Below are 23,234 nucleotides of genomic sequence, written 5' to 3'. Positions count from 1 at the left end.
TGCAGAGCCAATTTGTTATATTTTGAAATGTGAGCTACAAGCTAGCAATTTAACAAGAAGAGAAATGTTAATGTTTATCCACTTGAAATGCAGTATTTCAACAAAACATTCACTAACATCTTTAAGAGCTGTTAGAATTACTACGGGTAACTAAATGAAAAACGTCGGTGCTTTCAGACAGGCTCACAGGGTACAGGCAGTACAGGCTCCCAAGGGGTTAGGAGGGACCAGTGTCCCAAGTAGCCACAGATAGCCTGAGTCCCACACTCACCCATGGAGCTCACTCTGCCCTACTGACCAGCCCAGCCCTGCACTGGGGCTGTGGTCCTTGCTATGGTCCGCACGCCACTGGGCTCTCAGATCCCATTAAAGCAGCTTCAAAGTTGACACTTCAAAGCACCTGGAAATTCCACAACTACTATTCCCGGAACAGGTAGAGATAAAGCAGTAACCCGGATGCCAAGCTTTCTTACGGAAGTCCATTTACACAACACACAGCAGCTGGATCACTTACCTGCTGGTCAGTAAAAACGTCCGAATCATCTGACAGCCCCTTTTCCAAATTCATCTTAAGACAAGAAAATGTCCATAACGCGCCAGGCACCTGGATCTAAAACCTCATCCAACACAGCAGCGTGCCTGTGCATGTCAGAAAAGTTCAGACATTTCAGTTCCATGTGCTCCCTTCGTCACCCATAGCAACAGGACACCGAGGAAGCTGTGGTCTGCCAGGGACTTTGACTCTATCTTGATCGACTCATACAGAAGAGCCATTTATATATAAATCACCCTGTGAGATCATTTTTAAAGCATTTCCTCTACAGAATCTGAAGAGCAACACTAGCTGATAGGGGTAATTTCTCAGCACAACAGCTGCAGAGAATTTGTGTTTTAGCGGCGTGGTATGGTTTGCAACCTTAATTACAGTTGCCGCTGATTCTATTATAAGCCTGCTCCATATGCACGCGCTTCCTCAGTGGCAGCCAGCAGAATCTAGTATGTTCCTAAAAACCCCTCCACCTCCATGAAGCATCTGTGATCCATGATTGGCTATGTTTGCTTCCTAAGTATGAACAACCCAAGAATGTGTGAACCTGACGGATCCTGGCTTGTAAAAGCAAGAAAGGGAGAAAGGAACTGTGGTATAACCTGGGTCCCATTGCAAAATTACCTGCCACTTCCCTGAGACTCGGTGAACTGCTCACCTAGGTGTCTCCAGGCATCGTGTCTGGCCAAGCAGGCTCTGTAGTCCTCCATCACCCTAGACCATTGGGTTAGGTGGGGCAGCCCCAGAAATGACAAATGCAGTGCCTCTGGCCTTTAGGCTGGGCCGGGCCTTGGGTCTCTCAGGCCACCAGACTGGAACAACCAGGGCCAGCCTCACCTTTGCTTTTCTTAGAGAGAGATATGTGACCACAAGGCCAGCATCAAGGGGCTGAAGCCACAGCGCCTTACCTGCCCTTCCGAGTGGAAGCTACAGTGACTGCCAGCCAGGGTGAGAACCTGCAACAGCCCGAGTCTCCTTAGACCACTGGCTTTGGGGGAGCTGCAGTCATGAACACGGGAACAGAGCCAGTGAAAGCAGCAAGGGCAGAGCTCATGTGCACCACCCTCGTCCCCACCGATAGCACAGGTAAGGGCTGCTAACACCCACACAGGGGGCTTACGAGGGAAGAAGCAAACAAGGGGAGTGATTCCCACAGCTAGAGATGGCCCAGACAGCCTAGTCCTCCCTCTGCGGAGGTGCTCCTTGCTGAAAGGGAGCACCGCCTCTGCTCTGTGAGCAGCTCGAGGCTGTGGTCAGTCCTGTGAATCCAATGGCTACTGGCCACAGGGAACTGTTTCCATGCAGGTGACACACAGCAGTCAGAGTGACAAGTGTCTGAGGGCCTGGGAGGGGTGCAGAGGGTAGCACATCCTAGTCCACAAGCCCTACAGTCCACAGAAACAGCTATGAGTGACCGAGGTGCACATGTGCCAGGTACGGTTAATGTGCAGAGAGGAACCTGCGGGCACCTTGGGAGACCACCCAGCCATACAACACTTACGAACTCTATACAGCAAGTGCTAGGAGCTTACTTTCATTTCCCAAACAGAAAAGTCTGCAGTCCACGTATGTTCCATCAGGAAGAAAACAATTGGATCTTGTCTGTATGGATGCTGTGGTTCAGCCACAAGCAGCCTGGAGACTTAAGGCCACGTCCTCTCCTCATACCCGCTGTTTGATCTAGCCTCTGTACCTGATGAGGTCATTATTAAGGCTGAGACTGGCCTTTTCATCTGAGGACAGGCCTAGAAGACAACCAGGCCAACATCCAGGACTCAGTGCCATCCTGTTGTTTCTTGACCCACACGTGCTCTGAGCAAGGACTGATTAGCTGCCTGCCAGATCAGGGCCCAAGGGTGACAGATAACAGTGGTGGTAGCCAGAGCCTCACATGCCTTCCTGCTTTCTGCTCACTCCCAGTGCCGGGGAGTTTTCAAGTCTGGGCCCAGCAGCCCCAGCACAGCCTCACAGATATAAGCCTATGGCCAGCTCAGGAACACGAAACCAGGAAGACATCAGTAGAGGACCTCCAAGACAGTGAGATGTGAGCAGAAAGCACTAGGCAGCTCAGAGTGAGTCACTATCCACCCTCCAGCTCAGGCCAGCCGCCTCCCACACCAGCTACCTGGAGCCCAGAGCAGAGTGAAAGCCACCTCACGGCAGATCAGTAAGTGCATGTGAGCTGTCAGGTGGAATGCTAAACCTAGAGTACCCAGAAGATTGCTGTATCATCAGACAAGAAGTGCCTACTAAGTGCCCACAGAAGCCCAGGAGTTGCCTTACGCCACCTTTGCCCCAGAGCCAGCACGTGGAATAAGGAAGCTGGAGCAAATGGGGATGTGGACAAGGGGCTGGCCAGAAGCACAGGGACAAGAGGAGAGTGACAGCATTCTAAGTGGGCAGAAGACCAAGGCCAAGTGCAAGTGAGAACTCATGGGAGGTGGGCCCCGAAAAGTTCTAGTGCAGACAAAAGGCTCCCCCCCGCCCAGCCTCCCGTTCTTCACTCAAACATTGCCAACTGAACAGCAGGAGAAACTAGCCAGGCTGAGTCCCCTCCACCTACCAGCACCATCACAGCAGAGCAGAGCCTGAGGGCCCCCACTGCCTCCTGCCCTTGCCCACTTTGTCAGAGCAGGCCCACCCCCACTGGTGCTCTCCACAGCCTGCACCCGCATCAGCTTCTGTTGGCTACTGTGCTCCCAGACCAAAGGGTGTACAGAAACGGAAGGGTCCCAGTGAGCCGTAACTGAACGAGGAACTACTCCAGGTAGAGATCCCCTACTGTGTGTCTCTGAGTGAATACAGACCACAATAATTCCCCGTATAAAGGAAGAGAAGATAGGAGTGTGAAGACCAAACTAAACACACTTTTCAAATCAAAACTCTGGAAACAGCAAGGGACAGATGTAAGAAATAAGAACACAGTGTTTATTCGGAGCTATCTGCAGAGCTGTCCTAGAGAAGAAGGTAACACGCTCTGCAACCTCCAGCATCAGGCGGGTGGTGGGGGCTGCAGTGGAAGCAACCAACCCTGCCAAATGCCAAGAAGGCACCTTCCCTGTGTTCCGTCCTGGCTTCCACTCGGGGCCTTTGCATGCTTTGCTAGGGCTTGGATGACGAGCAAGAAGAGTGGCCCGAGTCCACAGACAGCATCAAAGCACCCACGGAGGGCCTCCTCCCACTACTTCATGGCTCTCCAACATCTGGAGCCTAGGACTACTTTTGGTGGAGGCAAAACTGTGACTTGGGCACCCCCTGCTGCCCAGAACCTGCCATTGCTAGTACCAGCAAAACAGTATTGCCGTACAGCAACAGGCAACTCTGCAGTAACCCTAGCTTAGATAAAAGAGGTCAAACCAGCTCCTCCCAGCACAGTGCTCTGTAGGGCCACTAACAGATCCCTTGAGTGCCAGCAGGAGTAGAGACTAGAACATGGACTTTAGCCAGGGACAGAGATCAGGGCACACAGGACAGGCAGGCATGGCCCGTGAATAGGGTAATGTGGGAGCCACAAGAAGATCAATGTGCAGGTAAGATAGATGGTGATTGCCTGTAATCCCATCACTCCAGAGGCAGAGGCAAAGGAGTTGCTACAAGTTCAGGGCCAGCCAGGCTACACAGTGAAACCTTGTCTCAAAAAACAAAACAAAGGCCAGCAAGATGCCAACTCACTGGATAAAGGTACATGCCACAGAGCCTGATGAGTTCAATCCCTGGAATGCACACAGGAGAGAACTGAATTCCACTGACCTACACTCACACACACACACACACACACACACACACACACACACACACACACCACAAATTCATTCACTCATTCATTCAGTTGTTTAACAGGCTATTGAACAATCCAGAGCCACAGAGAGGCAGACAGAGTTCTTTTTCCTGCTGTAGCCCTGTAGGCTCTGCCTAGACAATTACAGGAAGCTCAGAGCAGAACACAGCGAGCTTCTCTGTGAAAGGTTCAGAGGGCACACACTCAGCTTTGCAAGCCATCCCAACCCTTCCTTTACCACTCAGTGCCAATATAATACAAAAACAGCTGAGATACAGGCCTGAATGATATGGCTGTGGTCATTAACTGGAGCAGCTCCAGCTCCCAGACCCTCACAAAGCACCTTCTATCCACCCTGCCCTCAGGTTCTATGCTGCAGCTTCTGTTACATGGAAAAATGACAGCCTCCTCTAGATGGGATTCTGAGGGCCCCAGCCCAGGACAGTGCCTCCTGGACTCCCAATGGCTGTGCAGACTGTGGGCTCTTCCCTCTTGCACTGCCCTCCAGGCCTGATGGGTGATGTTGCTCTGTATGCTGTGAATGTGTTGCTCTGACTGGTTGATTAAAAAAAATGCTGATTTGCCAGTAGCCAGGCAGGAAGTATAGGCAGGATAAGCAGAGAAGGAGAATTCTGGGAAGTGGAAGGCTGAGTCAAGAGACACCGGCCCACCGTCCAGGGAGCAGCATGTAATGGCGCATAGGTAAAGCCATGGAACACGTGGCAACACATAGATAAACAGAAATGGGCTGAGTTTAAGTGTAGGAGCTAGTCAGTGGTAGGCCTGAGCTAATAGCCGAACAGTTTTAATTAATATAAGCTTCTGAGTGATTACTTTATAAGTGGCTGCGGGGTTCGTGAGGCTGGGCAGGACCAGAGAAAACTTCAGCTACACAAGCCCCTATCTAACTGCCACTTGTTGCTCCAAGGCCCTTCTACACACAGCCACACTAAGCTACACATCAGCTTTCACAGGCACAGCCCAACTGAGTCACAGGCAAAAGCCTGGACCATCCATCCCAAGCCCAAGGGCAGTTGTTCTCCCTCAGCTCCCTACAAACTTACCCAAAGCTCTATCACACCAAGAATAAGATCCAAGCTTCATCCCAGCTCTCCTTGTCCTTCAGACACACTGCCTGTGACCTGAGTTCCTTGTGGTTGGTTCCTTCTCACGGAAGGCTCGGTCAGTATAGCCTCCTTCTCAAAACAGCCATGCCCCACTCTTCACCCAGAGAGCCTGGCTTATTGTCTCATTTTATCGCCCCGCCTGTTCACTGTCTGCCAATGTGGACAGCAGTCCCCTGGGCTCAAGATCTCTCCTGGGCACATCGCTGCCTATTGTGAATGAAGGTCCTCAGAGTTTAAGCAGAAGCCATCATGGGGAGTTCATTTGGGCCCTTACCCTGCAAAAGGATTGTCCCAGTAGGACTTATTAACTGTTTACATATTCTCATGGAGGGGTGGGAAGAGTCACAAGCCCCCTCTCCTGAGCACCCTGTCTCTCCCTACCACCTGGTGTATGCAACTCTGCTTCATTGCACGTGGCCTGGGGAGGGGCCAGATTATATAAGCTGAAGGAGCTGAGATGAGGGGAGGGAGTGCCACCTATGAACTATGGGGAAGCCCTCATCCCTGCTGAGTAAAGCCTTGCAAGATGTAGCCCTCTGGGGGAACCACAGCCCTGTGACTAACCCTTCATCTATGCTCTGTGAGGGAGTCTGTCTTAGTTAGGGCTACTATTGCTGTGATAAAACACATGACCAAAGCAACTTGGGGAGGAAAGGGTTTGTATGGCTTACACTTCCACATCACTGTTCATCATCAAAAGAAGTCAGGAACCTGGAGGCAGGAGCTGCAGAGGCCATGGAGGGGTGCTGCTTACTGGCTTGCTCCCACGGATTGCTCAGCCTGCTTTCTTATAGAAGCCAGGACCAGCAGCTCAGGGATGGCACCACCCACAATGGGGTAGGCTCTCCCCTATCAATCATTAATTAGGAAAGTTCCTTATAGGCTTGCCTACAGCCCAATCTTCTGTGGGTATTTTCTCAATTGTGGCTCCCTTAGATCCATTGTCTCTAGGTTGCGCCAAGCTGACAAAACTAGCCAGCACAGAGCCCAATAAACTCTGTTCCCCAGAGCAAATTTTGGGGGAATCCAGTCTTGGCCTGTCATTGGGACCTCAGAAGAAGGGGTTAGATAGCTTACATCTTCACCTGGGAAGGAATGTTAGCACCAGTGTCATTTAAAGGAACAGTAGGAGATGACAGGAGGCAGGAAGGACAGGTGACCGCCCTACCACCCAGCCCTACAGTCTCTGAAAGGGACAAATGACTAATATGAGATCAGGACTTGCCTGCTGTGGCAGTGTCCTGGCTGCAGTCCTCCTGTCTTGCACACAGTATTCCTGGCTTCTTGCCCCAGGTTCTAACTTATTATAGAAGAAATGCTTACGTCCCTAACCCTGCAGGAACTTGGCCATCTCCATGTGGAATAAGGACACCCATGTCTCCCGGGTATCTACTAGAGGACCCAGGACTAAAAGCTCAGCACGGGATGATGGGGTGCACTCAGGACAAGACAACCAGGAGACCTCAGGCATGGTGACTGCTGTGGGCACTAATGCCACCGTGAGATCAGAGCCAGGCAGGCCTTGGAGGATGGCAAGGCTTTCCCCATACTTGCACAGTGGCCCTACAACAGCTATAAGACTAAACTCGATGTGACCAATGCCTCTTACTGTTGTGGAATATTATTTTAACTATGTAAAGGTGGGTTGTATTTGTTTATGCTGTATTTGTTTAATTATGAAAAGATGTGTTGCTACTTCACCTTGCCTGCTTAAAGCACCTGACTGGTCTAATAAAAAGCTGAACGGCCAATAGCTAGGCAGGAGAGGGACAAGCAGGGTTGGTGGGCAGACAGAATAAGTAGGAGAGAGAAAAGAGAATGAGAAGAGAGGCGTCAGGAACGCAGCCACCAGCCAACCAGACACAGAATAGGACATACAGAATGAAAGAAAGGTAAAAAAAACCCCAAGGCAGCCAGGCAGTGGTAACTCACACCTTTGATCCCAGCACTTGGGAGGCAGAGCCAGACAGGTCTCTATGAGTTCGAGGCCAGCCTGGTCTACAGAGCGAGATCCAGGACAGGCATCAAAACTACACAGAGTAACCCTGTCGGAAAAAAGAAAGAAAAAAACAAACAAAAAAACTACTTTAAAAAATTAATTACTAGAGATGGCTGGTATTCCCAGCATCCCACGCACCTGTATCCCCATCTCTGGGCTCCACAGACAGCAAAAGCCAGTCAGGGATCCCGAGCAATCAAAGATGCATCAAGTAAAGGGACCTGATGTTTTCCCAGGCAGCCCACCCTCAGCCTCACCATCCCACTTTTCACTGCTCAAACTGCCACCCAGCCTCAGGAGCTGACCTGTAAGCCAGGCATGGCAAGACTTGGGCTGAGCAAAACAAAAAAACAAGCAAACAGTTCAAAGGACCATCAGGCTGTGAAGATGGTTTAGTCAGTCAAGTGCTTGTAAAGCACAAGGGACCTGAGTTCCATCCCCAGAACCCAACCCGTATTATTTTTTTTAAGCCAGTTATGGTGACATGTTATGACCCTGTACTAGGAGGCAGAGAAAGCAGATCCCTGGAGCCAGAATCTGGTGGTTAGTAAGCTTCTGTCCAAAAAGAAGTTGGACAATGCATGAGAAATGGCACCTGAGGGTGTCCTCTGGTCTCCACACACAAGTGCACACATAAGCACCTACACATACACAAAAGAAACACAGAGCCAGAAGCAAGTCTTAAATTGGAATTAACTTTTGTGTGAGTAAGTGTGTGTGTGTGTGTGTGTGTGTGTGTGTGTGTGTGTGTGTGTGATGGAACCCAGGGCCTTGCACATGCTAGGCAAGTACTCTGTCACATGATAAATAAATACAACAGTATGTTTCCTTAAACTTAAAAAAAAAAGAATGCATTGCACTGAGTCTACAGATCATTTTCTAGCTGCGTTCATAACTGACTGTTGTACAGTATCCATGTATCCAGCAACCTTGCTAATCTCCTCATTACACTGAGTAGCTGGGCCATCGCTTGGGATTTCCTGTGATAATCTTTAATCACTTGGGAATAGTAGCATTTTCATTTGTTATTTGCAAGCATTTCACATCTCTATTGTTTTTTTATCTCCTGTGTGTATTAACTATACTGCTAGTACAACTTTAAATGGAAAGGCAGACATTTGTATCTTGTCCTGTCTCAAAGGGAAAGCTTAGTATAATTCACACCGGGCCAGTCTGAGAACTGTGGCACCTAGGGGATCCTTTCCATTCTTACATTGGTAACTTCTGTCTCACTACATATAGGTAATGAATTTTTACCAAATGCCTTTCCTGCCTGTTGAGAAATATGTAATTTTTTTCTATTTTACTCTGTTAACATGGTAAGTTTTATACACACACACACACACACACACAGGGAGAGAGAGAGAGAGAGAGAGAGAGAGAGAGAGAGAGAGAGAGAGAGAGAGAATTAAATTTTTTAAATACCAAATAATATGTTCCTAAAATAAAAATTGCTGCACTCAGATTGCTAATATCTTGTTTAGGATTCTTACATCTAGCATTAGCCAATCTCCCAAACTTTCTCCCCGGTGGCTTCATAAAAACAAACTCCTTTATCTACTGTTGGATGAACTGCCCAGCTTCTGATTCCTGTGATCCTGTTCTATGGCTCTTGTCCAACCTGAGATGACATTCCACTTTCCCTGTTTGCACATTGTGGGGACTGGGGGGACAGCCCGGCTCTACAGGCCTGTCACACAAGTATGAGGACCTGAGTTCAGATTAACAGCTCCTACATGAACTTTGGGGCATAGTGCTACACACCTTCAACTCCAGCGTTTGGGGAGACAAGCAGATCCCTGAGGCTCACTGGTGCCAGCCTCGCAGGATCCATGAGCTACAGGTTCAGTGAGAGAACCTGCTTCAAACAGAAAGTGAAGACAGACCAAGAAAGACACCTAATGTCAACCTCTGACCTCCACCTGCATGCACATGTGCTCACACTCACATGAATATGGACATACCCCCCCCCACACACACACACTAAAAAAGAAAAAGAAATTCTAACAATGTTAAGTTAGTATTTGGTGTGACTGCTGTGTTGCATCACAGGACAACTTTAGGGAGATCACTTGGTGCAGGGCAGAGGATCACAGCCCCCTCATGCTGGGGCAGTGTGGTTGAGATGCACGGTCGTAATGGGTGTCAGAGGCTGTTCACACGGTGGTAAGCAGGAATGAGTGTGTAAGGGTAGAACCACGGACAGCTATAACCTTCAAAGAGCCACACCTCGGCCTAACTGATGTTCTACCTGATGCGGCCTGTAACAGCTTCCCAAAGCAGAGCTGGCAGCTAAGGACCAAGCATTTAAAACATGAGCCTACGGCAGGCATTTTAGATTCAATCCGTAACAACAGTTTTTGCCACATCCTACACGCTTAGGTAATATTTTCACCACCATTCAGTTCAAACACTCCCTAATGTCCATGGGGACTTCTTCTCTGACCTGGCTTCGTTAGCAAGGCACAGGCCACTGAGCTGACAGGTGCTGCTGTTTCCGGTTTGCCTGCACAGAGGCAGGAACAGGCTGGACACCATTTCTCATTCTTCTGAGACTTGCTTTATGGTCCAGCCCGTGTTCAGCTTTGCAACCTTCCAAGAGGGTGTAGCAAGAAAGCACTGAATCCCAAACCACACCAAGAGGGGAAAGAGGCTAATGTCTAGAGGGACTAAGCACAATCACAGCTACCAGCAGAATAGGTAGGATCCTACCCCCTGCAGCCGGAGGGCAGGGAGCAGAGTCCTCCAGAGACTCAGGGAAGACAGAACTCTTGATTCCAGCACAACCCTCTCACAGAGAGCAGAGCAAGGTGTTCCTGGTGCCAGCTGGCCGGAAGCTATCAGGAGACAATTAGGAAGGCCCTTATGACACCAAAGCAAGTGTCATCTGTAGGAGTTCCTCAGTTTTTTCCTAGGGTGCAACTAATCACCCAGGAGACGGGCCTCTGGGCAGACCCATGGAAGATTATCTTGATTGTGTTAAATGACATGGGGAACCCCATTGTTTTTGCAAAAACAGGGTTTCTCTGTGTAGCCTTGGCTGTTCTGGAACTCTCTTTGTAGACCAGGCTGGCCTTGAACTCAAGAGATCCGCTGTGTCTGTTGGGATCAAAGGTGGCTCCACCACTGCCCAGCTGGGGAGCCTCCCTGCAGAGGATCCTGGGCTGTAAACAACTGAGAAAGCCAGCTGAGCACTAGCATGAGCACATTCATCACTCCCTGCTTCCTGACTGCAGGTTCAACGTGACCGACTGCTTCAAGCCTGCCCCTTCGACTTCTCTGCTATGACGGCCCATGACCTTGAGCTGTGAGCCAAAATAAATCCTTTCTCTCCTATGTTGCTTTTGCCAGGATATTCTGTCCCGGCAACTTGAAAAGAAGCGTAAAGAGTCACAGTACTAGAAGACAGCATGCTGGGAACATGTGCAGCTGTTCCAGGCCAACATCAATGCTCACCCTGTCACGGGACAATCAGACAGAATCTGAGCCCCTGGACCAGCACAACAGCGCAGGGCTCACGTTATCTTCAAGCAGCAGGTACCTGGGCCTTGGTCCAGCACTGGAACCCCAGAGGGTAAGAGACAGACCTGCATTCAAGGCTGCCCATCAGCAGAGTGGTCATTAACACAGACCTCTCACCAATCACAGAAAAGCCACAGCCTGGAGGCTTGTCTGGGCTCTAGATGCTGACTGCCTCTCCCTTGGAACATGGCTCCCTTCTGTACATACTATGTTCCTACTGCTGCTTCCTGCTGCCAAAAGGCAGCTCCTAGTGTTGCTGGGCCAGAGGAACACAAAGTTTCTACATGGGACAATGGTCAGTTTCCACGCAACAAACCGTCCATGAGTGTGGTACTGGTTCTTTCCTGGGGCAAGCCCAGCAGCAATCCAGGAGACGGCATGGATACACCCACCTAGGGAGGAGCAGGCTGCAGACTCCATGTCATTCACAGTCAGGACACCTAGGGCCACAAAAGTAAGTGCTTGTAACCAGTGACTGTGGAGGACAGCGGAGGAGATAGCAAAGCAAACGGGTCAGCTCAGGATGAAGTGGACCAAAATCAGATGGCCAGAAGGATCAGATTGTGACAGGGCAGCCTGACCACTTTTACATGTGAGGAGAACAAGCCCAGGTAAGACTAAAGGCTCGTGAGTAGGGCAGGTGATGTAGCTGGAAGACCTCAGCTAAAAAGGATGGCTGGGGAAGGAAGGGAGGCCTCAGAATGGCAGGAGACAGCGACAGCATGAACACCTTGCCCCACATGACTGCATCTACCACAGAACATCCCTAGACCACCAGCCAAGTCCTTAGAAGGACAGGGCTGACTTCCGGCACTAGCCAGTGAGTGCAGGGGTCGAGTGGCACATGGCAACAGAGGCAGGACCATACATCATCCATGAGGCAGCTTCCGTCCCAGAGACCTGCTGACCACAGATAGCCGCCTGACCTGTGGCCTCCAGTGAACAGAGCTGCTCACTATCTAGCCATCAGGGTGACATCCCAGCACTCTGCTGTACTCTACAGCAGTCCTGGTCACCAGGGTCAGCTGCACCCAAGGGTTGTGGAGCCCACAGAGGCAGAGACTAGGAGGAAGCTCCGAGCACACCTGCCACAGCAGCCAAGTACAGCTGGACAGGCCCCAGCTCCCCAGGCGGTCAGGGTTGTTTGTTGTTTCCACAGTTTGAAAGCTTTAGGAGAAACTCAGAAAGATTAAATTAGAGGTTACCCATGTGATGAAAAGTCACAGCACCACTGCCATGTGACCCAGGACACATTTCACAGCTGGTCTGCAATGGGCTTCCTGTCTGTAAAGAGGCCATGTCAGCAAGACACAGGCCTGGAATCCTAGCCCCTAGGGGGCTGCAGCAGGAGGATTGGGAGTTCAAGGCCATTCTGACAACCCCCTTGTTGTGATAGGAGAGGCTCGGAACACCAGCCCATGCTTACTTTCAACTGCTGATAACAGCAAGACTCAGTTGCTGGCCAGCAGGAAGCCCAAGATGTTCCTAGAGAGGAAGGGAAGCAGAACAGAGCCCAGACCTCCACAGCGGTTTCTCAAACATCCACCAGGAAGCTGTATACACGCTCAGGGCTCAGACCCACTGAGGCCTCTCACAGAAGTGCAGACACAGACCCGTGGCAGGAACCCCTGCCTGGAGGCAGGCTAGCTATAATCCACCTTCTCCTGAGGTCCAGCAATGGCATGAGGGTCCCCAGGCCCAGGCAGACCAGCCTCTCATCTAACACCAGGGAATGCCTTTTCTCTTCTGCACCATGGAACAGCCCTGTGGCTAGTCATCACTGTCATCTGGCCCAATGTGGAAGCAGCCACTAGGGACATCCATGGACACCTGTCACTCAGCTCTTCCACACACGTGTGCAGGAACACTCACACAGCTTCTTTAGAGCAGACACTTCATCCTCCCCAGCATGTCCATCAAGACAGAGGAGTCTAACTGTCACAGGTTGATGACACCATGTCACATAAAACCACAACATGAATCTGGAGAGCAAATGGGCTGCATTTTAAAAGTGGCAGAACACGGCAGAGAGGACAGCTGTGTCTGTCAGAATTCATAGACAAATAAAGCCAGCGACAAGATCTGTGGGTGCTAATGGCTCAGGGAGGGGACAGGGAGCGCAGAGGACCTTGGGGGTGCTGTCAATGGTCTGCATGTGCTGTGTGGCTAGTATGACATGGCATGGCACATGTGCCCACACACAGAGGAGACGCCCCTTCAGTGCTGCTGCACTGTCTTTAACAGCAATGTACCCACAGTGTCCAGTGGCTGTAAGAAGGACTCAACCCTCACATGGTGACAACGGGCGCACCACCATCAGGGGCTGAACTTCCTTTCTGCTCTAGTTTTCTAGAAACCTAAAACTTCCCAGAAGAATAAAATCTAGAATGGCCTTTGATCTGGCTGACCAGGTCTTTAGGAAGGGGCAGAGGCGGACCCTACCTCAACTGTCCCACTGGATTAAACATACTCCTATCTGATCAAGCTCCCCAGTGTGGGGGTCCGGGTGACTCAGGCACTCTGAGAGATAGGAAAAGTCCAGCTACATGCTCTGGAAGCTCCTGCTGAGGGGGAGAGTCCACTGGACTCCCAGGAGGGTAGGTACAAATCCTTGGAGGGGAACAGAGGGGAAAGATTGGCCACCGCACACGGTGGCCAGCAAGTCCAGTCCACCTACCTCAAGATCATCGAGGGAGCGCGTGATGCTGAACCTCCTAGACCTTCCAAAGGATCTTCGAGCTGAGGTGCGCTGCGAAGTCTGGGCCAGCACAACTCCGCGCCCCAATTTTGAGCTCTAAAAAAAAAAGAAAGAAAGAAAAAGATGTGTAAGGTTACCCTCCTGGGAAGAGATCATCAGTTCTGCCCTTTGTGCTACACTGAAGAAAAGGCCAAGCCCAGCAACACAGTGGGAGATTCAATTGAAGTCATTGTTTGGTACATTCTAATTAAAATACTTACCAGGAAATATGCAAAACTGCAAGGACCCTCCCAGGATCTTTAGCTATCTGCTGCTAGTTAGCAACCGTGTACCCTAGATGATAAGGCCCGCCCTGCTTTCCCAAACTGCACACAGCCAGCCTGTCTCAGGGGCACATTGACACTGACGGCTAAAAAAGGGAAGTATGTACAGAGTAATTCAATGTGAAGGCTGTCTTCATCACGCCTGTGCTCTCCTGTCTTCTTATAATCGCTTTAAAAAGCTAAAGACGCCCTAACCAGTGTCTGAAGATCATTCCAGCAAGAGGTTTGTGTCTCTTCCTCCAGGAAATGATAGCCCTGTGTTGCTATTTCTTCCCAATTCAAACATCCCCTCCTGGAAGGAGGAGAGGGACTCAGAAGACTTAGGAGGCTAACAAAATGTACATGATTTCAAAGCTGATAGAACCAGGCTTATGATCTGGAGAGATGGCCCAGAAGTTGGGAGCATTTGCTGCTCTTCCAGAGGACTCGAGCCTGGATCCCATCACCCACAAAGGTCAATCACAACCTATAACTCTGGTTCCGGGGAATACGACACCCTCTTCTGGTCTCCATTGGCACCTGCACACACATGGCATACACATACACATTTTTTTAAAAAGGTGGAGCGGGAAGTGGAGAGTGCAAGCAAGCAAGCAGGTCAGCTGGTTTGGAGAGCTTAGAAAGTTGGAAGGACTCCCAAAGCCTCGGACACCCCAGGTTGTGGAGGCGGTGGGCTGTTACGTGAGGAGCTCCCAGGGTGTAGCTTTCATGAGTGCTCACTCATGCTGGAATAGGCTTTTCAGTGATGCAGCTGCCTAAAGATGTCACAGTCCTGTAATAGCCACTCACCAATGGTTTATAAGTCACTCACTAGTTCATGGAGCTGGCCCCACATCACCCAGACTCTCCAGAGAGAGCACACTAGAAGACAGTCTGCAGACACCAGCATTCAGCAACACAAAACTCACCACCACCAGGGCTGGCAGCTGTCACCTCCTTCCACAGCCAGCACTTTCTCACCATCCCACCTGGGAACTGCCCCCATGCCTGCCTTTTCTGTCTGATAATGGTCACTCTGAGACCTCGTAGAAGCAGAATCTCTATATCCTTATCTTTTTGTGACTAGCTTCTCTCATTGGCCATATTGCCCTCAAGGCTCATTCATATTGCAGTAGGTGTCAGGATTTCTTCCCTTTTGGGGGCGGAATTCCACTGTATGAAGAAGCTATATTTTCCCCATTCTTCTATCCAAGGACACTTAGGCTGCTTCCATGTCTTAGCTGCTGGAATAATACAGCTGTAAACTCTGGTGCACAAACATCTGCTATAGTCTCTGCTTCCAATTCTTCTGGCTATACCAGAAGTGGAATTGTTCAATCATACAGTGAGTCTATCTAAAAGAATTTTAAAGACTTGATTCAATGTTCCACGGTGGCTGTTCCACTGTGGATTCCCCACAGCAGTACACACAGCTCTAACTGCAGAAGTCCTATCCAGGACCTGGCACTTCCCAGTTTTGACCATGATCATCCCAATGGGCTGAGATGTGCTGCACTGCAGTTCTGAGATTGCCTGCCTGGTGACCAATGGGGTGGAGCATTTCTCACACGCTTGGGGCATATGAGTATCTTCTTTTGGAAGGTGTCATCTGGAGTGCTTTGCCTGTTTTTAAATCAGGTTTTTGCCTTTCTGATACTGAAGTCCATGTGTGCTGTTGAACATTCTCTCCATCTCAGAGCCACTCTCCTGTGTTATTGGTTGACTCCTTCAATAAGCACAAACTTTGCACTTTGAGATCATGTAATTTCTGTACTTCTCCCCCACTTTGTTGCCTGTGTTGTTAGAATTTAAAATTCCTAATCCTAAAGTCTCAACCCTAGACTGCAGGCCTTAGCTAGGCAGGGACTTAGTCTGTCCTGGTGGCGCCTATCTCTGTCCTCCCACAGTGCCAGGGAAAAATCAAGTGTCCACTCAGTCTTACCAAACAGATGCTGAACAAGAGTTCAGAGAGTAAGAGAGTGCTGACTCAGACAAGCTGGTGTCACTGGTATAGCTTGATGACTCTGTTGATGTTTAATAAAAGACCCCAGAGCCAGAGAAGTGCCTAAGCTGTAGAACCCTTGCCGAGCACATGCAAGGCCCTGGGTTAATTCCTAGCACTCGATTAGGGGTGGAGGTTAATACAGAAAGGGAGGAAAAAGAGAAGGAAGAGAGAGAGAAACACACTACTAATTTGATACAATATAATTTATTTTAGAAGACAAAAAAATGGCTACCAAAACCAAAAACAATGAGAAAAGGAAAAAATTACAGAAGAGTCTCACAAAAACAGATTTAAAAATTCGACAAAAATATTAGCAAACCAAATCCACTGGCATATGAAAAGCTCATTGTGCTGAGCTGGGTTATCTTGGGAATGCAGATGTGGTCTAACATTTGAAAATCTAATGAAGAGGAGGAAGCCCACACAATTCGATGGATGCAGAATATTCAGAAAGAAAAGCTAAACTAGAACACCCATTGGAGGATCCATATTAACAAAGGAAGAAAAGAAACTTTCCAAACTCAGAGAGCTGTAAAAAAAAAGGCCAAGAACCAACTGTACTTTCATGTATCACCAGAGGTGGCATTTATAATTCATGATGGTACCATTAATAATAGCAACAAAATTGCATAAAGCAGCTAGGAATGACTCTAATGAAACAATAAGCCTTAGTAAAGACACTCAGGAAGGTAACTGCCAAACCTGCTGGAGGAAAAAACAAGGTGGTGGGATGGCTCAGTGGGTAAAGGCACTTACTGCCAAGCCTCACAACCTGAGTTGGACCCACATGGTGGGTGAAGAGACCCAACTCCCTGGCAAACTGTTCTGACCTCCACACATATGCTGTGGTATCTATGTGCACTTCTCCACACACATATACATACATGCTGTCTTAAATCCCCACCCCCTGTCAACTTGACACACAAACACATCTCTTTAAGCCATATTCTTCCACATCCTGTCCCCAAAGACTCACGTTTCTTTTATAATATAAAGCACAGCACAACTTTAAAAGTCTCCATAGTCATACTGGAGAGATGGTTTAGCAGTTAAGAGCACTGGCTGCTCTTCCAGAGGACCCAGGTTCAATTCCCAGCACCCACATGGCAGCTCACAACTGTTTGTAACTCCAGTTCCAGGGGATCTGACACCCTCATATAGACATACATGCAGTTAAAACACCAATGCACATAAAATAAAAATAAATCATTAAAATAATGTCTCTATAGTCTTAAAAAATTCCAACACTTTAAAATCCCATCTAAAGCCGGGCAGTGGATGTGCACGCCTTTAATCTCAGCACTAGGGAGGTAGAGGCAGACAGATCTCTGTGAGTTCGAGGCCAGCCTGGTCTATAGAGTGAGTTCCAGGATAGCCAGAACTGTTTCACAGAGAAACCTTGTCTCCAAAAACAACAACAACAAAAATCCCGCCTACTTGTGAGTGCCTCTAAAATAAAAAAAAAACAAGCTACATATGTTGAACATATAATAGCACAGTATAAATACACTTTATTCTAAAAGGGAAGAACCAGGGAACAAGACAGTCACACCAAAATAAAACTAAAATCCATCAGGTGATACCAAACCCTACACCTTCTTGTCTAGCATCTGGAACTTAGAGTGTAAACATCTGGCTCTAAAGGCTGGGGTAGCCCTGAGCCCCTGAGTTCTGCCAGCTACAGCACCTACAGCTTCTCTCTCAGGCTGGCTCTATCTGACACCTGCAGCTCTCCCTGCATCCATAGAATGCAGACAGCCTATGGTCTTGACATCTCCAATACTCTGGTCTCCACTGCAACTGAGGTCTAACCTTCACAGCTCCACACAAGGGCTATATAACTATAGCCCTCGGAACTCTAACCCTGCCACAGGGTGGCTGGCCTCAGCTGCTCTTCAGGGTCCTTGCATCTTTGTCTTTAAAAGCAGTACCATGTCAACAATGCTTACAATGCTGCTAAGCTCTGCGGCCAGCTCAAGGTGTAACCAGGCTCCTAGGACTGACCACGCTATATGCAGACCTTGAGGACATACTCTCCTAGGCAGTTACCCCTGAGGAGCAGTAATCCTTTCAGATTAAGTTTCATTCCTTTAAATGAATTTGTTTCTCTACAGGATGAGGCCTCCCATGGGTGAGGTCCTACCCTTGGGATATCCTTCCTCTAGTCTTGTATAACACAGGAAGCTTCTCCACAGTGATGCTGATCTCCTTACCACTTACAGTTGCTTCTTCAGCACCAGCCTGAATACCATCCTGCTGTGATTCTCCTCTGCCAAACAGAGATCAGTCCATTACCTTCAAACTTAATCCTGTTTTTACAAGACAGGAAAATGAAGCCAAATTCTTGGCATAAACAAACAAACAAACAAATAAATAAAATCACAAGAATTGTCCCATCCGAATTTCTGTTAGAACCCTGTTGTTGGAGTACTGACAAAGCAAGAAGAGGCATACATATAGAGTCTTGCCCTGGAGACACAGAGACATCATAAACCTACAATAAACTGACAACAGAAACACAAATTGCCAAGGAACAGACCCATACACATCAGAGCATGCCTGTTGTGGAATATTAGCTGAAGATGTGTTACATTTGCTTATGTTGTGGAACATTTGTTTAATGATGCAAAGATGTATTGCATTCTTTTATGTTGTATTTGTTTAACACTGAGAAGCTGTGTTACTTTATCTGCCCAAAACAACTGATTGGTCTAATCAAGAGCTGAATGGCCAATAGTTAGGCAGGAGAAAGGATAGGGAAGGCAGGCAGCGAATAAATAGAAGGAGAAATCTGGGAAGAGGAGATCAAGGAGCAAAAGGAGAAGAAGAGGAGGACTCCAAGAGCCAGAAACCCAGCTACACAGCAAACCATGGTGCAAGAAGTAAAGAAAGGTATACAGAAATAGAGAAAGATAAAAGCCCAGAGGCAAAAGATAGATAATTTAGCTAAGAAAAGCTGGCTAGAAACAAGCAAAGCTAAGGCTGGGCATTTATAAGTAAGACTATGACTACATGTATTTATTTGGGAGCAGGGTGGCAGGCCCCACAAAGAGTAAAAAGTAAAAAAAAAAAAAAAAAAAAAAAAAAGAAGAAATACATTTTGGCACCCATTGTGGGGCTCGAATAAAAGAACACACACACACACACACACACACACACACACACACACACACACACGCAGCCTGAGAAAGCTGAAAAAAATGGATACGGCTCCTTTAACTCTGCATTATAACAGAGCACTTACACAGTCTTTTTCACGATAAACAGAAACAAAAAACTAAGTAAAAAAAAATCTGCAACAGTGCACAACACTGGCATTCTAGAGTTGGGAGGTTAAGTGCAGTTCCTGGTCAAGCACACCTCTGACCGGGCCACCAGCTTTAGGCTTGGCTCTCACAAACCTAGAAACAGGTGGAGCCAGCAGATAGAGCCATGCAGACAACCCAGCTGTAGCTTAAAAGTTTAAAGTTTGCTCACATGGTCAATAAACACTAGAGATACACAGTAAAAGAGGTCCAGACAGAAAAGAACCTCTAAACAGGTTCCAGTGTATTTAACAATGGCATAGGCTTAAGAAAGAAAATAAATAGTTAAAAATAACAAATTCTTTAAAGAGAGAGTAAAAGTAATATAAAAGAAAAAAGGTATGGAAGTTGGGAAATACACAGGAAGTCTGGATCCTTTATGTTGCTGTATTGATTTGGATTTTTTTTTTTTTTTTATTGCTGGTAAGCAAAGGGCAGCTGCTAAGAGACCTGAAAGAGGGATTGTTGAAATAAACCAGCCTATATACTTTAGGAATGCCTTAACTTTAAAATGGAAGTCAAAAAATGTATTTGTAAAATGGAACTTCAAAGATGCATTGCTTTGGAAATGAGGTTTTGCTTTTGTTCCCATAGGAGACAAGAAGTTGTGGATTCCTTTAGTATTGTTATGGATTAGGTTTGATTGGGGAAGACCTCCTGAATCTTGACAGGTAGTATATATCAATAAGGTTACTGCTGGTCTTCCCAGGACTTGGCAATTATCTCATTTTCTCAGGGACCCCTAAAATATGCCTTTACCCACAGACAATAAGAAGCAGTCTAGAGAAAATGATGCCCACATTCCCAAGAAATGGGGTGGGTGGTCTTTGGATATTTGGTGGGTTACAGATGTTTGTTATAATTTAGGGGAATATAGGATAAAAAGACAACTATTAATCTCAGATGTTTTGCCCTGGCATGGATTTTGGTATATTGGTATAAATTTAAAGTTATTTTTGTTACACTATACATATGTTCCTACTCTTCTTTGGGGTATTGTGCTTATGCAGCTCATTTTAAAATTCAATGTATAATTAAGAAATGAGGTTAGTAGTTAATATATAGTAATCAAACTTGTAGTCACATTAGGTATATTTTCAAGATTAAAAAGGTATATTTTACAGATAGATGATTTTCAAACACTTATTTCAAATACCTACAGAATATGGCATTTAAGATGTTTGATAACCTAAGGTTTTCATGACAGTGAGGCACATCTGCTCCTGACAGCATCAATTTACTTCATTAAAGGATGATGAGCATCAAAGAAACTCCATACAGAGTTTGCTTTCAATATGGCAAGGCTAGCCATTTGGGCAAGAAACTGTTTTGCCTTGACTGCTGACAGTATGCTGTACACACTGGACATGCAGGACCCATAGGAAAGTGACTGCTGAACTTTGCCTAAACAAGGCAGGATGGTCCTTCAAAATTCCTGCTTCATAGAAGAGTCTGCCAGATACTCTAGGCCTGTAGGCTGAAGATGGATGCCCCAATGTAGCAGAGGAACTTCAGGTGATTGTCCAGGCAGCCAAATGTCTCTGTTGCCAGGTAATATTATATCCTTCTGGGGTCTTTGATAGAATTGAAGATTAGATAATTATAGTTTCAGTTTTACTTAATTATGATAGTAAATTAGGTATAACACTTTGAAGTCACTAAGATAAGACAGAAAACGGAGGATTTTTCTCTAAATTTTCTAACTACAAATGGACTGAATATTGTAAATGTAATTCTTACTTGATAATTGGTTTTGTTGTTGTTGTTGTTGTTGTTGTTTTGGTTTGGTTTGGTTTGGTTTTTTTTCGAGACAGGGTTTCTCTGTGAAGTTTTGGTGCTTGTCCTGGATCTCTCTCTGTAGACCAGGCTGGCCTAGAACTCACAGAGATACACCTGGCTCTGCCTCCTGAGTGCTGGGATTAAAGGCGTGCGCCACCACTGCCTGGCTGTGTATTTTGTTGTGTATAATTTTACTGTGTTAAAGTTAAAACCTTTCATTTTTATTAAGACAAAAAGGGGGATGTGCCATCTATGATGGGGCATTACTGATGTAGGTGAGAGGATAAACTCAGCTAGAATGATGTCCTCCACAAGAACCTTCACCCTACCAGATTCTATTCACAAAGTTATCTCTGTGGCCAGGGAGATGCTGAGTGGACAAAGTGCTTGCTGTGCATGCATGAGGACCTGAGTTTGGATCCCTAATGCTCACAATCACTTTGAACTCCAGATCCAGGGCATATAATGCCTCTGGCCTCTCCAGGTACCTACATTCATATGCACATTGCCCCCCACCCCCGACAAATACATACACATAATTTAACATAATAAAATAAATCTTAAGAAATATAAGCTGGGTGTATGCTTGGACTCCCAGCAAACAGAAGGATACCAGGGGCCTACTGGCCAGCCAATCTAGCTGAAGCAACAAGCCTCTGGTTCAGAGAAAAACCCTGTCTCAAAAACATACAGTAGAGAAACTTATTAAAGTCAGCCCAGCATCAGCCTCTGATTTCTACATACACCTGTACATACACATGTATATAGTATATACAATACACACACATATGCACACTTACACACACATATTAAAAAGTTAACTCTAAAACAATTGTGGGAGGGAAGAATATCTGATCTCAAGGTAGTAGAATTTTACTATTTAAGACACAGAGTATACATTTGGCTAAAGGAAAGCCAGGAACTTCTAGGCATCCAAAAACACATGAAGAAGTGAAAGGAATCAAGCCACAGACTGGGGTATGTGTGAGTGCAAGTGTGTCTGTAAATGTGTGGTCCTACTATCATCACAGAGCAAGTAGTCAGCATCTCCAGTCCCGCCCTCCCAGAAGAGACAACCTAGCAGAGACAGTGTGTGAGCAAGCAAGAGATGTGAGCAATGCACCAGCAAGGAGAAAGCATAACCTTAATCAAGGGAGTGCAAACCTAAGCCACAGTGAGCCACCACTACTAGTGCTTGGGAACCAGAGTCAAGAAGCCCAACAGCCACCAACCACACCTAGACACGGCAAGAATGCCCATCTGGCATTAACAGTGATGTAACAGAGGGCTGGAGAGCTGGTTCAGCTAGGACTGTATGCTGCTCCTCCAGATGACTCAAGTTCAGTTCCCAAGACCCACATAGGGCAGTTCACAACTGCTTATAACCCCAGTTCTTGGGAATCCAGTGCCCTCTTAGGACCTCTGTGGGCATCAAGCACACATGTGGTTCACAGACATACACATAGGCAAAATATTCATGTGCAAAAGATAAATCTAAGAAAATTAGGACTATAGCAGCTATGTGTGACACATTTACACAATGGAACATTCATACAGCAGAAAGGTGATCAAGCTGCAGCTACACATGACATCACAGGGAAAGCTTTGACATTGTACTGGGCTACTATAAACAAGCACAGACTCTTGCAAAGCATCTGCACACAGTGGAAGGGTAGCAAATGCCCATGTTTGGGAAGCCAGTCGCTCAGCTGGGACTGTTCCAGCAGACAAGGGAAAAGGCAGCAGGCATACCCATCTGCATCCCTCCACTTCTAGGGGCTCCTCTGCAACCCCAGGTCCACCAACCCTACCAGCAGCACCATCCAAGGGTCTGACATGGTCCTGAAAGGCTGGCACTGCGAGAACCTCTGATGCATTCATGGTGGTGGGGGCTACACAGGGCACACATCTCCAAGAAGCCAGTATACACACGGGAACGCTGGCTGCCTCATCCATCAAAGACTTGGGGTGGGTACTGAGGGCAAGACAGCTCTAAGAGTCTCAGTTTACACAAGTGATGGTCACAGACACCCTGCTCAGGGAGATGACACCACGGGGCCTTTTTTAGGTGTGGTCTTTGTTGGAAGTACCAGGAGAAAATATTTACATCTATTCTGAAACTTCCTCTCACACCGGGAAAAAGTACACAAATCTGTTTGTTGAATACAGAGC

The 23,234-nt window shown here is 47.4% G+C and overlaps 1 protein-coding gene across 5 annotated transcripts in view; it reads right to left on the bottom strand.

The window, feature by feature from the left end:
- Positions 1-23,234, bottom strand: part of Rgs12 (regulator of G protein signaling 12) — a 96,032-nt gene that overhangs the window by 49,383 nt on the left and 23,415 nt on the right. For 4 of the 5 annotated variants that reach the window (XM_036201026.1, XM_036201022.1, XM_036201023.1 and 1 more), the window contains exon 3: positions 13,651-13,767. In XM_036201026.1, coding sequence (XP_036056919.1) covers positions 13,651-13,767 — 117 coding nt within the window. Of the gene's footprint in view, positions 1-514; positions 881-13,650; positions 13,768-23,234 lie in introns of those variants that run through there. The other variant, XM_036201025.1, reaches the window with a different exon arrangement.

Source organism: Onychomys torridus, chromosome 10 (genome assembly GCF_903995425.1).
Source record: "Onychomys torridus chromosome 10, mOncTor1.1, whole genome shotgun sequence".
NCBI lineage: Eukaryota > Metazoa > Chordata > Mammalia > Rodentia > Cricetidae > Onychomys > Onychomys torridus.
This window is presented reverse-complemented; position numbering and strand designations above follow the sequence as displayed.